The following is a 15887-nucleotide window of genomic DNA, read 5'->3' on the forward strand; positions in this document are numbered from 1 at the left end:
ATTTCTTAAGGTTATCCTAAGGTTATGTTAAACTTGCAATGCAAAGACTGCATTAAATTATAGATATTAGTATTGTCCATTTCTAATAATAGTTTATAATTGGGATGATGTATAAAAACATTTTAATGCATCTAGGTGCTCTAATTCTATCACACTACAGTTTAATCATGGCATAATAAGGCAGTGAAACACTTTCTACTGCAGAAAATAAAAGATGTGTTAGAAATCTATATGTTTCAGACTTTGTGTACATGAGCCTTCACAAACGACATTTGGCTTTTTAATGGTGTAGAACAAGCCATTAGTCCTGCTAATAGAGCCATAGAATTGTCAGATAAATTTGCTGTGCAACAGCCGAAGGCCATAAAGCTATTCAGAAGCACTCTTTGCTCATGGATAGTTTCTCAGAGAATTTATGTAGTAGTGTGTTGGTTACATTCACTCATGTCTGAAAGCCTACAAACATTATGCCAAGATCAAATTACTTATTAAGGTTTTATGCTGTAGCATGATATTATAACTCTCTTTTGTTGCATAATTCCAGTCTGTGCAGTTGGGTTAGTGTTTCAGTTAATGAATTCATACATAGATTCCTTCTTTCATTAGGACTACTACTACATGCAATGAAACACTTAATTTTTAGGCTGTATGCCATAAGGATGTTTCCTTATTCAGAACATTAAATGTAGGAAGTGTTGACTCTTAGAGTATCTTTGAATGTGCAAATAACTGTAAATCCATAAATATCTACATGTCTGAAATGTCTGTAAATCTAAGTTGCATATCTGCATGGGTTGCAGTCTTACAGTGAATAACTGAAGGCTCTCAGATTTCAAACACAGCTACTTTTAAGAATAAAATGTCCTCATGGTTCTCAGCTTTTTGTTTCTCAGAGTGGCAGCCCGTCTGGCTTGTGGCTGTACTGTCACTTCCCACTAGAGCTGTGAACTTGGGGGAAGGAGGAGAAGAAAGGGAATGGGAACGTAAGTAATATGGAAATTGAGGGAACTCTGAGCCCTTATGTGAATTTTACTGAGTTTGGTTGTGTGCATTTCCAGAATTTCCGGGAAGGGCTCTGGAATGTTGCAAATCAAGTGATAACTTCATTCAGTATTTACTGTGCTGATGTTGCTGATTTAGTGTGCTGATGGACTAAAACTGGACTAAAAATGTGGAGCAATTTGCAGACTTCTTGATGGTTCTCGATGACACCACTTTTGTTTGTTTTACTTTTTTACATTGTTTTCATGGTGAGCCGCAAGGTCTGGCAGAACACAAATGAATTAGCCTTTGCTTAGCAAGACCAGTGAACAGGAGAAACTCACCTGGCTGGTTGAGAGGATGAATCGATTGCTTGTCAAGTATGTCTCATCTGTAAATATCTCTGGCAGTTCCTTGAAGTGTTCCCGTGCCACCTCTCTGAGCCCCAGCAGGTGATTGTCTATTGCCATTCCAGTAATAGCCTGTGTACAGGGTGATAAGACACCAGCATTTAACTGAGTTTGGAGGCATCTTCTGAACTGTCACTGCCTAGTTTTCTGGCCAGAGTTGATGAACTTGATTAGAGTGATGTAATGCCTGTAATGTTCAGATATTACTCTGAGTATGTACTTTGCAGAGGATCAGTAACTAGAAATTCATGTGGTGCTCTGAAGATGTAAAAATTAGAATGGAAACGGTCTTGGGATGTACTATGTGCTGATGTTACCTGGGTGTTTATCATCTCTCAGAGCTGAATATCACGGGCTGGGCTTCCAAGGGTGCTGAGGGGAGCATATGGGACACCAGAAATTTCTGAGCATGTTTTGGAATTTTCTGTGCATCATTAGGGTTATATTTTAAGATAGAAGGCTCCAAAACACCTCAAAATTGGAACAAATTAAGCTTTCATTGCCTTGCTACCTGCATCTGGCAGTTAAAGCATATGTCATTCCATAGAATCTAGATCCAAAGACCTGGTAGGTATCCAAAACAAATATAGCAGTGCTCACAGAATAACAGATAGATTTACCAGTGATCCTTCCCAGATCCACTAGCATATCCCACTGCTTGAGAAGACTGGGGTTGGGGATATAGAATGCCATTGCTATTTGATTCACTGCCAAAATACCCAATTTCTTCCCCCACTCCCTGTGTTGGCTTCATTGCAGAGCTGGAATATCTCATTACTTTAGCCCTCACTCCAGTGAGGCAATTGGAAACAGAAAGTGTAGGACAGCATAGTTGGATGGTACCATAGTTGGGGTACCAGGAGTCTAGGATTAAATTAAACAGGGTTTAACAAAGGAGAATAAAGTTCTTGACAAGCAAGAGGCCCTCAGCAGTCTCCACTCACTGTGCTGCTCGCCCCTGTCTCTGCTCACCATGATCCCCAATGCAGAACCAGCCATGCTTGCCCCCTGACCCTGCTCTTGAATGTCCCCAATTCCCTCTCCTGTCTGAGGATCTCAGGCAAAGTGATAGGAAGCACGTGTGGGGGCTGAATGTTGGCCACAGTGGCACATTGGTGGCTGGCTGGCCAGGTACAAGAACTGCTGCTGAGCCTCCACTGAAGTTTTCTGCCATCAGCTGGCTGTGCTTGGGTCTCTGCTCTGCCCAGCTCCCTAATGCTCTAGACTTAAGGGATTTATTCGCTTTAGGATCTTTGCCTTGCTAGCAAATGTGATTGCAGATGGCTAACGGGATCAAAAATGAGCACTGGAGATTGGCAGACGGGATAGTTACAGAGTTTTGTTTTCTTAGGAAACCAAATCAAAATTTGTTCCAGCCAGGTAGGAATTGCCTCAGATAATATCTGCGTTTAAAATCCTTCAGTCCAGGTTTGTTCTTGCTGGTGAAAGCACTGATTTTGTGGACTGAGCTGTAGCTCATCCCTGATTCAGGCAGAAGTCATATAGGAAGAGAATGCTGAACCAGGGAGATTGTACTACACTGAGAGCAGAACTGATATCCCTGTGGCACAGGCTGCTTGTAACAAGGGAAACAAGCAGCCTGAGAAAAGGCAGGATTTAAAAGAGAGCACAAGCTTGGTTTTGCTCCTAAGGGTTAAAAAAAAAAATTAAAGAAAAGCACAAGTTTGCTTTTCCTCTTAAAAGGAGAATAGCTTTAACCACTGGTAAGTGCCTGAAGCAGGGGGTTGGGAGTGCATAGTCTTATTTGGCTTATTAAGGACTAGCACCCATTGGAAAGGGGGCTATTTGTTCATCAGCCCAGACAGAGCAAGGATGCTTGCAGGAAGGTGGCATACATCAGGGCTGTGCTTACGTTCTTTTTCCCATACAGGGAAACCAACTTGATAATCAAAGGAAATATTTTGCTATCACACAAGATTTATAAGGCTGTTAGCAATGACATTTTTGCAACATAGATCAATGTCATGTCTGAAGAGAGGCCGAGACAGGCTAACGAAATAAACTGTGAGTCAACGCATAGGAAAAAACTGTGCTAAATTGAATTTTAGAGCTCCACATTTAAGATAGCAATGCAACTAGTAAGCCTTAACAAGGGGAAATAAAATCAGTAAATTGCTTTTTGTTTTATGAAGTAGATTTTTTTTGTTGTTTTTCTTAGGAGCTATTACATTTCAGTCTGTTACACACAATTTAGTCAGACCATCTAAGTCTTACCCACAGTTTAAAGGCACAACAATTACATTCTGCTATTCTGAGAAAGAAGGGGAAGCTTGGTGAGTAGAAATACCTGGAGAGCATTTATAAATTTAAAGATAAATTATTTTTCCAATGGCAGTTTTAAAATTTTCCCATGAGCTACACCGGAGGCTGAATTTTATAACAGTTTCTGGATCTCAAATGACTTGGAGCTTGGAAGGGAGATTTTTTTTGTTTGTGTTTTTGTTTGTTTTGGCTTGTTTGTTTGTTTTTATTTTATTTTATTTTGAAAAGATGTACAGAAATTCCACTGGTTGTGGCCTAGTAGACCTAGAGTATGTTGTGCTCACTGTGAAGTTACCCTGAGATGGTTCAGGTGAGACAGTTGCCCTGAAGTGAGACTTCCCTTCACTGTACGGATTACACGGAGTATCAGTTTCTAAGATGTGGGTTTTCAGCACAAGGCTTGAAACACAGTATTATTTTTCTTCCCTGCTTCTTTTGTTTCACAGTTTTAGGCACAGTTCCTGCCTGAAAGCAACACTTTGCTTCTCCAGTGCTCTGAGTTTACCTTTGAAACCACCTCTGAAAGTGAATGATTTCTTGCATATTATGAATATCTAAACAGTATTCAACAATGTGGGCTTATGAGGCAATGGTCTGAGGCAAAACCATAGGTAGCAAATTCACTTATCATAGCTGGTTATTAACATTATTAATTTCATGAGTGGTATGACTAAGTTGTTTATAGAATAAGTCTGTGCTTTGTCTTGGCACAGTGGGATGTACAGCATTACTCAGGCTGAATTGTCTCATTTTTAATCAAGAGAAAATGAATTGTATTTGATACTGAACTGATTTCTTCACTGGAGAACATTTCCTTTAATTAGACACTGCATTTAGGTCTTTAAAACAGAACTTACTATAATCATTCACTCAATGTTAATGACCTTTATTAGAAATGGCACTTTGGAATACCTGAATACACTTTCCAGAATACCAGTCCATCTCAGGATCAGATCCCAGATAGGGACCTCTCTCCTCTAGTGAAGAGAAATATAAGAAAATGCATCAATGGTTAGTTTTAGGGGGGAAAAAATGTTCCTGATGTGTTACAACTGTCTTCAGATTATCTGCAATGGTATAGTTCATGGGTCTAAATACCTGTAAATTTGGGGGATTTGAATTTTGCAGTTGGAACTTTATTTTTCATGCATGTTACATAGCAGTTAAGTTGGTTGCTTTAAGCCTTGCATACTCCTCATCTCTGATAAGGCTTTCTGCTTGTCATTCCCCATTGAACACATCACTGCCACTTTGCTTGGCTGTCTTCATGGCTAACATTTCATGTTGATCACAGAGCACGAAGAATAAAGATTTCTTTCACCTGGCTACTATTGTCCCTTCCAAATCCTTCAGTATTTATTAAAAAAAAAATTCCTTTATGAAATTTTGATTGCAAGCTCTTTAAGATGGAGGCCGGTTTTGAATCTTTAATTTGTACAACACCGAGGTTAGTGCAATCCCAGTTTATGGCTGGGACTCCTAACAATGACACAGACATAAATCATAAGTGTTTCACAGATGCACATTCACTGGGAGTAGGTTGGATACAGAGTGTCATATTCCATGACAGTGCTAGATAAGAGAGCTAATGCCAGAAAGTCATGGTCTTTCCACTTATGTCTGATGCAGAATTTTGTTATCTTGCTTTTGAGGAAGTATTTTTTAAGGTGAGGGTAGTTGAATGTGGCTATTTGGGCCATTGGAAATGTTCATAAGGATGACATGGCAGATACTTTCCTATTTGGAGATGCCTACATTTTTCTAGTGCTAAAATAGTTAGTGATTGTATCTTCATACTTTTCTTGAAAAAGCCAAGTAGTTCTTATTCCGACAGGCAGAAGGTTTTACTCACCAGAATAGAGTAATTAGTCTGAGCTGTAATTGCGTCTTTAAATCTCTGCATCTTCTCAGCATCCTGTTGAGGTAATCAAAATATATGTATTATTGAATAAATTCTCAAAGAAATAGCATCTTCCATCAACTAACCAACAGCCAAACCACAAGCACTCTCAAATGTCCTTTGCTCCTGCCTCAGGTGTAAGTACTCATTATAAATGAAAAGCCATAGGATTAATGTCCTGATCAGCAACGGTGCCTTGTTGTGCAAGGGTTGAACAGGTTTATTGGGGGTGGTTTGTAGTTCCTTTTGTGGACTCCTTCCATGGATTCTGGGGGTGTAGATTATTACTAACTGAATCACTCCATTTGAAATAAGGAAAATTATTGTCTAGTGTAATTCAGTGTTTTCAGAAAAGACAGGCAGTGTATCTTCTCCAGAATGGTTTATCTAGACAATGACAGTGATATTAATGAAAGCCATTATTGATATTTTACTAGCCAGTTGAAAAATTACTTCCATGTGTGAAAGGGCATCTAGAATTTTCCAAGGCTGCTCTACCCTCCACAGATACCTCGCATTTCAGATAACAAGCTAGTAAATTTTGACTCCTGTCAAATGGCAGCCTTTTATATTAAGGGAACCATCCTAAGAAGTGCTGCCCTGCTGTACATCAAGTCCCACACTGCAACTATGGGAGACCCTGAAACAGCCAGAAATGTCTGGGTCTCCAGATAAACAGGAGACCTTCAGCTCCTATGGACGATGAATGATCTTTTGAACAAAGAATTCATTTTAGAAGCAAGTCAAGGTCACCATCAGGGACCTTCAAAATACAGTCTGATATTTTTTCACAGGGCTAGAGCTAGGACTTAGTTCCCTTGTATAGATTAAATTACCAAAGGCAGTCTTTAAATCTGATTAATTTACAGCTATTCAAGCAATCTCTCTAGTGTCAGTAGCTGCTGCTTTTACAGCAAGTGTCAAATGCATGAGATATTTCTCCTGCTAAAGAATCAATCTGATTCAATAAATCTTTGGTGACTGTTCAAGCTATGGTTTGAGGATAATTTTTATCAGCATCAGAAGGAAAATGGTTTTCAATGTTATTTTAATTAATGGCTATTAACAAAAAAATATTTTGGGTAGCTCAAGGCTACTTAAAGCAAGCAATGCAGCTCTTTGTCCAAAAAATAGAAATAACCCCTTAACATTTGGAGGCAATTTGTAGGTCTAAAAAAATCACCTTGGAATAGGGTTGTATTAAACTAATTTTGTTTCTAATGTTTCTGTGATAATTATATATATAGTTTTGAACTGAAAGATGATGATGTTCACATAAAAACAAAGATTTTAAATGTCTGTTTGAAAGAACAATCCCAGACCAGTATAAATGTCCCTTGTATCTCTCAGTGGACAAGAAGCCAGGAAAACTATCAGTGGATTGGTTTGCATTATGATGGCAGGTTTTCCAGGGGGAATGAAACCATTATTCTCCCTATTTGCTATTGCCAAAGCATGCAGTGGAAAGATATGGGGGCTGAGACTGAGCTCAATCTAGGCACGCATGGCATTCCTTGGTTTGCTTGCAGGAAGCAGTACAAGCTGGGGTGCTGTGAAAGGGGAGCACAGCCTCAGATTTGGGTGGTGAAATCGTGAGAAATGCTGAAGCTTTGGGAGACCTGCAAAAGTTAGTAAGTGTTGGAATACGGAAGGAAGGAAGAGACTATTGGAAGGAACAAGGAGGATCTGTTAAAACATGTGAGGAGCAGGTGGGCTCCACCCAGGGATGCAGTCAGGCTGCTGCAAAGTGTGTTGGGGCTGGGGCTGTGCTGAGCACACGTGTGGAGAGGGAGGTGGGCACAGCAGTAACTTCTAATGAAATGTGATCAAGAACCATCTTGTCAGACAGGACACTGATAGCAAATAACAACAGCCTCTTCTTGTCCTGTGTACGGTAGTCACTATTATGTGTAATAGCATGGTCATAATCTGCTGTGAATTACCCGCTCAGCACAGGGAATTACTACAGCGTTTTTTGAGTTATCATTTTACCATGGAATATGAGTCTTGTTCATCAGGAGCTAAATTCTGGGCACGGTAACCTTAAGGAGACTGAAGAGACAGTGGACGACCAGAGCACTTCTCTGGGCAAATTTTCATCATCCTCTGGGACATTAGAGCTTGGTTTATAATATTTCATTAATTTACACTTAATCTACACTCCAGCAATGAAGCTAGCAATGCTATGCTGAATTCTAAAGAACAGCCATGTGGGCTGATGCCACTGGAGTGGGCTTACTGTGAAAAATAACCTATATTGTGGCAGCGTTTTGCATCTAAAGAGCCACCTGGAAATTCCCTGTACAGCAGCGAAGTGCAGTGGGTGGAAGCGGCACAGAGAGAGACATTGAGGGAGGCTCTCCAGGGATGATGGGGGGACAGTGCACAATGCTGTTTGTGCAGCTATACTCTCAGCTGTACCTCTTTGCATTCCCATCTACTCTGTACAGTACTCATCCTTCTGGAAACAGATGGTGGCGTCTCAAAGCAAGGAAATTTTAATTTTTCTTTTTGTAGTATGATATCAAGACAGTTTGGAGAGTTGTTTGATTAGCTTGATGAAGTTTTTCATTATTCAGGTTCAGCTCCCTTGAGAATCCTATAAAACTAATTCTATTTTGTAGAAACACAACTCTAAAACAAAAAAGATCAGCCAGGACATATCCACCTTATCTAGAAATCAAAGCATGGGAATTACATCACACATTGCAGTCTGCAGCAGAGCTAACTACTGCAGGGGACCTGCCAGGCAATTCCCCTGGTGTGGCAGTATAATGATTCTGAACTTTGCATGTTCAGCCTAGATCTCTCCAGGGAATTGAATTTGGATCTGATGACAGAACATTCATAAGACAGTACTAAATCTAAAATCAGATGTTTTGTTTCTTATAATGTCCTGTTTAGGCAACTCTGACTCTTTTGGATGCTTAAATAAAAATAAGGGAGTATTTATATTTAGCTTAATGGTTGGTTTGTACAAAAAGCAAAATCCTGTGAGGCTTGCTACCCTGCCCTATGCCTTTATGTTCTCAGTTAACAGTTAAAAAATGAGAGACTAGGGACCATGAATGCATTATTTACTCAGTGTTTTGGCAAAGAAGACCAACATACCGATACAGCTGTCTTGTCATCAGTCATTGCTTTTACAAAAGCAAATGCTTCTGAGGTAGAAGACCTGATATTGTCCACTCGGCCCTCATCAAATCGGCGTAGGGAAGCACTTTCATAGGTCGGGACGAGTCTCCTGTGGCATCTGAAAGAATGAAGTAAGAAAAGAAAAGAATAATTATTTTCAAGGAGTCACAAAGACTAAGAGAAATATAGGCTTGGTACATTTTATTGTTACAGACACACTTTTATGTTTTGCACAGTATTCATCTTAATGTTGATAGAATTCTATAAGAAACAAAAAAGATAGATGCTCACTCCCTTCTAATATGAGAAGCTACATACAGCTGTATATGTTTTAGTTATGCATTGCCAGTAAAAAATGACTTACTGTGTAAAAACAAGGCTAGTAAAACTAAAATTTACTGAAATATCTCAAGGAGTGTTTTATTTGTACTGCATCATAACATAATAGTGTAATTAATCATTTATTTATGGGCTTGAAATATGTTTTATTTAAAATAAGAAAAAATACACTCAGTGTGAATGAAAAGTAGAAAACTGAAAAGGGTACTATTTGTGAGCTGAAATGAAAACCCACATAGCAATTAGAGCAGAGTGTGAAGACTGTTGTTTAATTTGGGTCCAGGCGTGTAGCCACAATTCCTTGCTTCAGGAGACCTAGTGTGTCTTTCAGCTGAAGCAGAGGGTCTCAGATTGTAACTGTCCCCTAAGTTTGTTTTTTTTTTTTGCAAACATGGGATTTATATCATGGCTGGAATCCAGACAAAAATCTTGGACTAGGTCATTTTTAAAGGTTGGTTAATGGAATATACAGAAAATGGATGTTTAACAGATGTTAATGGAGTACAGGAAATGTGTTGGGCACCTCTAGTTTTGGCCAGGTAAAGACGGCGTCAGGATTTAATTTGACGTGATACAGAATTATTTGTGTAATAGGCTGTTCTGCAGGAAACCATGCCACCGATCTCTAGTCTGGATTTCTGGCAATGTAGAAAGGAGCTTTTGACTTTGGTAATACCATGGAAAATAGAGGATATTATCAAATCTTGGGACGTCTGTGAAGAAGGAGGCAGCAGTAGTTACTGTCCCGTGGAGGAACTCTGATCTGATACGCTGCTGTAGAATTCTCCCCTGTGGATGCCTTTCACCCTGCAGTGCAGGAGGTGTGTGTGTGGTGAGCTCGGGGTTACGGCCACGTCCTTCCCAAGCCACCCACAGTGGTAAGAGAGTGTTTCTGCCCCAGAGACTTGGACTCCTATAGCTGCTGCTGCTACAGAAAACCCCACCTCTCCCTGCCACATCCCCTCACCCTCTTCTCTATGCCAAGGGCAGGGACAGCTGTGGGGAAGGTACTGGCTGGGAATGGCATGTGTGGGACACAGGAATGATAAGCAAGAAGAGGGAAAGGGAGCAAAGAAAAGGAGTAGTCTGAGAACCAGGTGTCCATTTCTATCTTTCCTGTCCAACAGCCATTAGGCATGATCACTCATTTCCACGAAGGAGGCATTTTTTGAGTGCTGAGTTAAAAATGGACTCTCTTTTAAAAAAACACTACCTTGTGTACCTTGTTCCAATGATCTGAATTAACCTTACCTGTAGAATGCCAGCTGAAGTGCTACTTGAATGTAGGCATCTGGGCTAACCTTTTGTTTCTTAATAAATTCCTTTCCATAGTGCTCAAACTTGTAGGCAATAAAATCCAGATTTTCCACCATCCTGGAAAACAAGCAGAAGCAGTTACTCCAGGGGAAGATGCAAGAATCTTATAGAATCATTAAGCTTGGAAAAGAACTCTTAAGATCAAGTCCAGCCATTAACCTAACACTACCTTGTTCACCACTAAACAAAATCATGTTCCATCTTTGTTTGCAAATAAAACCCAGAGATCTTTTCCTGCCTGTACCCAATTGGAGGTGAGTGGGCTCCTGCTCTCCAGACAGTCTTGGCCTTGGTAACTTTTTCCTAGTGAGTAACTTTTGTTCATACAGGTTCTACACCAGGCTTGTTTTGTGCAGCCTTAACATGAGCTGTGGCACTCAAGTCTGTTCATTTGAGTAAGACACCTTTTTTTAAAAAGAAACAAAACCAAACAAACCCCCACGACCCTAATGTTTCCACCTCTGAAGCCTAAGTGAGGGCCTCCTTTGTTCTTGATAAATTACTGAGATTTACTGGAGTGAGAAATGGGTGCATTTAAAACCTGAGGAAGGCCTTGAGCTCATTGTGAGTTCCAATTTAGATGACTACTACATTTATTTAAAAACAAAAAGGAATTACTCTTCATCCTGAATATTCCCACTCCTATGCATGCTTCTAGCCACTTTGAGGTTTTGTCTAGTGCAACCACACTGGATATACTTACAGCTGATCATGCAGACACTGTGTTAATTCTCTACAGAGAGATCACAGGCCTAAGTATTGAAAGAAATAAATTCTTACTGCCATCTCCACTCCCAAAGATCATGTAAACCTTTTACAGGAAACACAGTCAGAAGAAATAGCCTTTGTAGGAGCAATATGAATGCAAACAAATTAGATTCTTGAATTCAAATTGTTTATTCAAACCAGTTGTATTCTGCTGTCCCCTCTATGTATCGTATCCCTGTTGCACTGGCTTCAGATTGAATCAGCTCAAACCCATAAAGGAAGTCCATAAAAACAGAGGACCTGCATTGTTTGCATCCTGTGAAAATAGGACTAAACTGTTTTTCCAGTGGATTTTAGCATTCCTAATATTTACAGGGGAGGAAAACAATGGAAATGCAATTCCTGAATACAGTGAAGTAGCTCCAGCCCACAAAGAGGTGCTAGGTATGTCCAGGTTGGGAAGATAAGGAGGAGGAGGAGGGCAGGAAGCCCTCTAGGAGGAAACCTATGCCTGCACACAATGTGCTGGGTAGTTCCCAGCTTGCAGTCACTGTTGAGAAAAATTAAGCATCTGTTCTACCTTTGAAGTTTTTCTGCTGATGATGCCAAATGTGTCTGAATTTCAGGGGAACATTTCCATCTTAGTCTCCGTGGAGCAGGAAGCTCACTCACTGAATCAGCTCGGACTAATTTCTTGGAATTTTCTCTCCTGTTAGTATGTGAGACAGAAATCATTAAGTCACAGGATTAATCTCTCTGTTAAACACTGCTTTTTAGCAGGTGAATCACTGGTTTCCAGTAGTTTTATGGGTCTTAGTGCACCAGGGGGAATTTTCCACTGGCAGAGGCTTCCCCAGGGGCTGGAGTGGGTACAAAAGCTGTACTGAAAGGGAACTCACACGTGCTTGAGCAAGTATTCAGTGCACTGCACCATGACGATGCCATCGAAGGGGGAATGTTCACACACGGTGCCGCAGACTCCATCTCTTCCTACCACAAACTAAACAAGGAAAAGAACAGGTGAAAGATAGCCAGAACACAATTTGTTCCCTGTATAAGTTACTCGTGATGGAAACCTAACTAACAAAGATGTTATCGTTCTCCTCTGGTTTTCTTATTGCTCATATCAGGATCTTCCTTGCCTTATAGGTCAGTGGGTGACTTACAGGCCTATGACAGAAGATTTTCTTGTCCTGTGAAAGGCATTGTGTTGAATCCCTTTCATGCTGCTATTTTGGACTGAGACCTGTGATAATGTGAATTTTAGCAATTCCTGTGGGAGTCTGAAAATTTTATTTAGCGTGTGCTTTATGGTACAGAAAACCCAGCAATAGAAAGACAGGCCAGGGTTCTCCTTCCACATTTGGGAGCAGTGCAACGTCTAGATCTGGGAAATCCATGAGGTCCCATTTTATTACAAAGCTCATCCTTATTTAAAGCTCATCCTTATTTGGTAGCTTTCTCATAGCTTGGTTTTAGGCTTTTTTTAATTCAAGGTGCTTTCTTCATTTCCCTCTTACTTGTCTTCCTTCTTTATTTCATTATGTACATGTGGCATAGCTGGTGACAACCTGCTGCACTCTGATTCTGTGATACACCCATGCAGTTGGTTATTTCTGCATCTCAAACAAAAGCAGATGTCTAGGACAATACTGCAGCTTGTCTTGCATGTTTCCTGTCCTTTTTCTGGATTTTGCCCCACACTTCTTTTGAAGTATATTTGGCTGGACTTCTCTCCCTCAGCTCACTCTGTGCATTTGTATCACACACATGCATCCTGCCTTCCTGCTTTCCATGAGGTTTTCACAGAGTGTGTGTGCATGATGCAAAAGGTTCACCTGAACATTTTCTGATGCTTTACTGCAAAGGTGAAGAAGAATATGGAGAAAAAGAACAAGTTCTACTGTGAAAATGGCTTCCTACATAATCTGCATATGCATGAAAGAAAATGGAATCTTATTTCCCTAAGAATTTCTCTTCACTTTTAAACTGCTGGCCTGAATACATCTGGACAGATGAAGCTCTCCCATATACTATACAATTTTATTTTCTTTCTGCTGCCTTATGATAGTAAACAAAAAGAAATCTTGTTTACTCTCATCTGCTTGAAACATGTCAACAAGAGACCCTGCAAATAACAGGATTCTAACTAAAGACAAATGATTTTTTCTTCAAAAATTCAGCACTGGAGTCTGCTAATAATGTCATTTGCAGTGGCATAAATCAGGAATGCCTACTGAAATGTATTTTCACTGGGGTTAATCAGTGGAAGTGAAATTATTTTAGGGGTTTTTCTTTTCATGTTACTGTTCTTAGATATGGCAAGAGCAACAAGCATTACCAAGCCATGTATCAGTCAGGGTTTTTTTTCAATTTTTCATGAGGTGTCAACATTGTTGGCAGTTGGAGATTAATACATTGCTTCACCCTGGGTCTATTGCAAAGTGTGAAAATAACAGTGAGACACTTTCAAATATGACAATCAAAATCTGACTGGGAAAAAGGTTGGAGATGTCAATACTTCCAGGAAAGTCTCAACAAGGATGTCATTAAATGAGTAAACAGTCTGTTAAGTGAGGACTTAAACACATGCTAAATTGTACTATTTCTAGGATGTCAGGAAAACCTGTAAGAAGAGAAAACAGAGGAAAAATATCATGCTTTTCTTTTTCACTCTGGGATGCTAGGCCAGCATTTTTATTTCATTTGATTGAGTGTAATAGAATTGCATTCTGGTTTCATTTTTATATCAGATGTCTACCTACCCCTATGTCTGTGTATCTGTCTTACCCCCTCAAGTGCAAAGGGCAGCTTCAGAAAACATGGAAGTGCATTTGTGTTGGAGAATGCCCTGACTCTGCCAGCAAGGCAGTCAGTCTGCCTCCCCTGCCCTGCAAGGAACAGCCTTGCTCACACCAACCCTGCCTGGCCAGATGCTGACACCCCCTTCCTCTCTTTCTCCCACTTGACTCTAAGTGGTCCCTACCACAAGGCAATGGGAGTCCTTTGCCATGTGCAAGTAACATCATGGTGCACTGTAAGGTTTTTACCTGCATAGGTTTGTCATACCAGCGATTGGCCCCGTTTCTATGGTAGCCTCCTCCGTGCAGCAGTTGCAATGCCATGTTTGTGTCATTGAGTTCCACCCCACTGGGGCTGTCCAGGCACACCAGGCATATGCACCGTTCAATCATGTCAAGAGAGTCCCGGTTAGTAGAGTCTGGGGATAAAAGAGGGAAATGCTCACATCCTCTTACCTCTAAGTGCAGGACTGCCTTGGACAGCATTGGAGATCTGCAGTGAGCTGGTGTTTGCAGAGCTCTCTCCACAGCAGATCATCTCAGTGCAAGGAAACCTTATACCAAGGCATTAATTCACGTGTTAACTTTTGTAATATCTCTGTGTATCTTTCATATGATTCAATAATATCCACTTTCTTTCTCTGCCTTTCATTTCCTGAAGTAATTATATTACAAAATGGATCTATTTTACTCTTAAAGCCAGCAGTGCTTACTTATTTTATATATAACAGTTACAGAGAGGACAGGTGGAAAATAGAAAATTTCAGAGCTCACGCTATTGCTGCAGTATTCTGCTCTGGAATGGCAGGGCTTGTACTGGTTTTGTGCTGTTCTCCCACTGAAACCCTACAGCAGGGCTCATATTGTTTTTGTGTTATTGTGTTAAAACCCTCTACTCTCTCCTGTCCCTGGTCATTAGGTTATATTGCCTATATCAAATGAGGAAAATATCTGTGGATGAGGTTGTGAGGTTTAGATTTTGAACATGATTTTGCCAAAGCCATGGGTTGCCACATTCCACTTCCTTCCTGTCACTAGTGTACTGCTGAATAAAATGGGCTTTTTCTGGATCTCTTTCTGTTTATTTTCCCTATCCTTGCTTATAGACTTGGACTACTGAGACTATTTTTACCTTGTCCTCAGTGTGTTCCTCCTTATTCGTGGTGTATTTATGTGGATTTTTTTTCTCCGATTCTTTATCTAACTCAGAAATATTATGAAGTTAGATAAAGGATCTGAGGACCAGTTTGAAGCATAGGAAATTTCTGATTGTGAGCGCTTAATACAGCTCTTAATTGAAGGGATAAAAGTGTGGAACATATAACAAGAACTTGTTTTATTTAAAAGTATATAACATTATTAATTGCTGTTAAATGTTTGTTAACAAGATCAAAGAAAAAAGGGCTTTCAAATGTCAGCTTAGAATTCCTTCCATTCTTAACAGATCAGCTTTCATCTACTGGTTTTGCTAGATTTTAGTGTAAATGATTTTTGTTTCAGGATGTTCTTAACTAGAGATATGAATTTCAGATTGATCAAAACTTCTTTCAAGTCTGTGCTGAGTTCAACAAGTCTGTGCTCAATTCAGGAGATGATTTCAGCTGTGAAAGAATGGAAAAATATTTTAAATTAATTCTGATTTGCATTTGAAATACATGGAGCCATTTAGATATGTGCATGTTTTTAAGGTTTGCACATATGAAAAATAGATTGATCCTCTGAAAGAACAGCACTTTTCAAAGTAGGAAAAAATGCACCTTCCCAGAAGGAGTAACGTAGGTTAGTGAGGAGCTAGAAAAATAATAGATGCTTGTTATCATCCAGGTTCATTCTCTAGATGCTTTGTAGTAAAAAAGTGCTCAAATACGCAAGAAATTTAAAAGGTGTCAGGAGAAGGAAAAGCAAAGTAATAACAGTGACTGAAAAGGGAGGGGGGAGCTGTGGCCTTTTGCAGGTTATGGTAAGGTACTGTCTATTGCTGTTTGGCAGCTCCTGTGAGGGAACATTAGCAGC

The 15887-nt window shown here is 40.0% G+C and overlaps 1 protein-coding gene across 3 annotated transcripts in view; it reads right to left on the reverse strand.

Annotated features, from left to right (window-relative positions):
• Positions 1-15887, reverse strand: part of CHAT (choline O-acetyltransferase) — a 32994-nt gene that overhangs the window by 752 nt on the left and 16355 nt on the right. For all 3 annotated transcript variants that reach the window (XM_027649579.1, XM_027649578.1, XM_027649580.1), the window contains exons 8-14: positions 14124-14293; positions 11973-12073; positions 11654-11782; positions 10300-10422; positions 8686-8827; positions 5527-5589; positions 1326-1463 (exon numbers count right to left, since the gene is read on the reverse strand). In XM_027649579.1, coding sequence (XP_027505380.1) covers positions 1326-1463; positions 5527-5589; positions 8686-8827; positions 10300-10422; positions 11654-11782; positions 11973-12073; positions 14124-14293 — 866 coding nt within the window. The remainder of the gene's footprint in view (positions 1-1325; positions 1464-5526; positions 5590-8685; positions 8828-10299; positions 10423-11653; positions 11783-11972; positions 12074-14123; positions 14294-15887) is intronic.

Source organism: Corapipo altera, unplaced genomic scaffold, assembly GCF_003945725.1.
Source record: "Corapipo altera isolate COAL_440 unplaced genomic scaffold, ASM394572v1 53, whole genome shotgun sequence".
Taxonomy (NCBI): Eukaryota; Metazoa; Chordata; class Aves; order Passeriformes; family Pipridae; genus Corapipo; species Corapipo altera.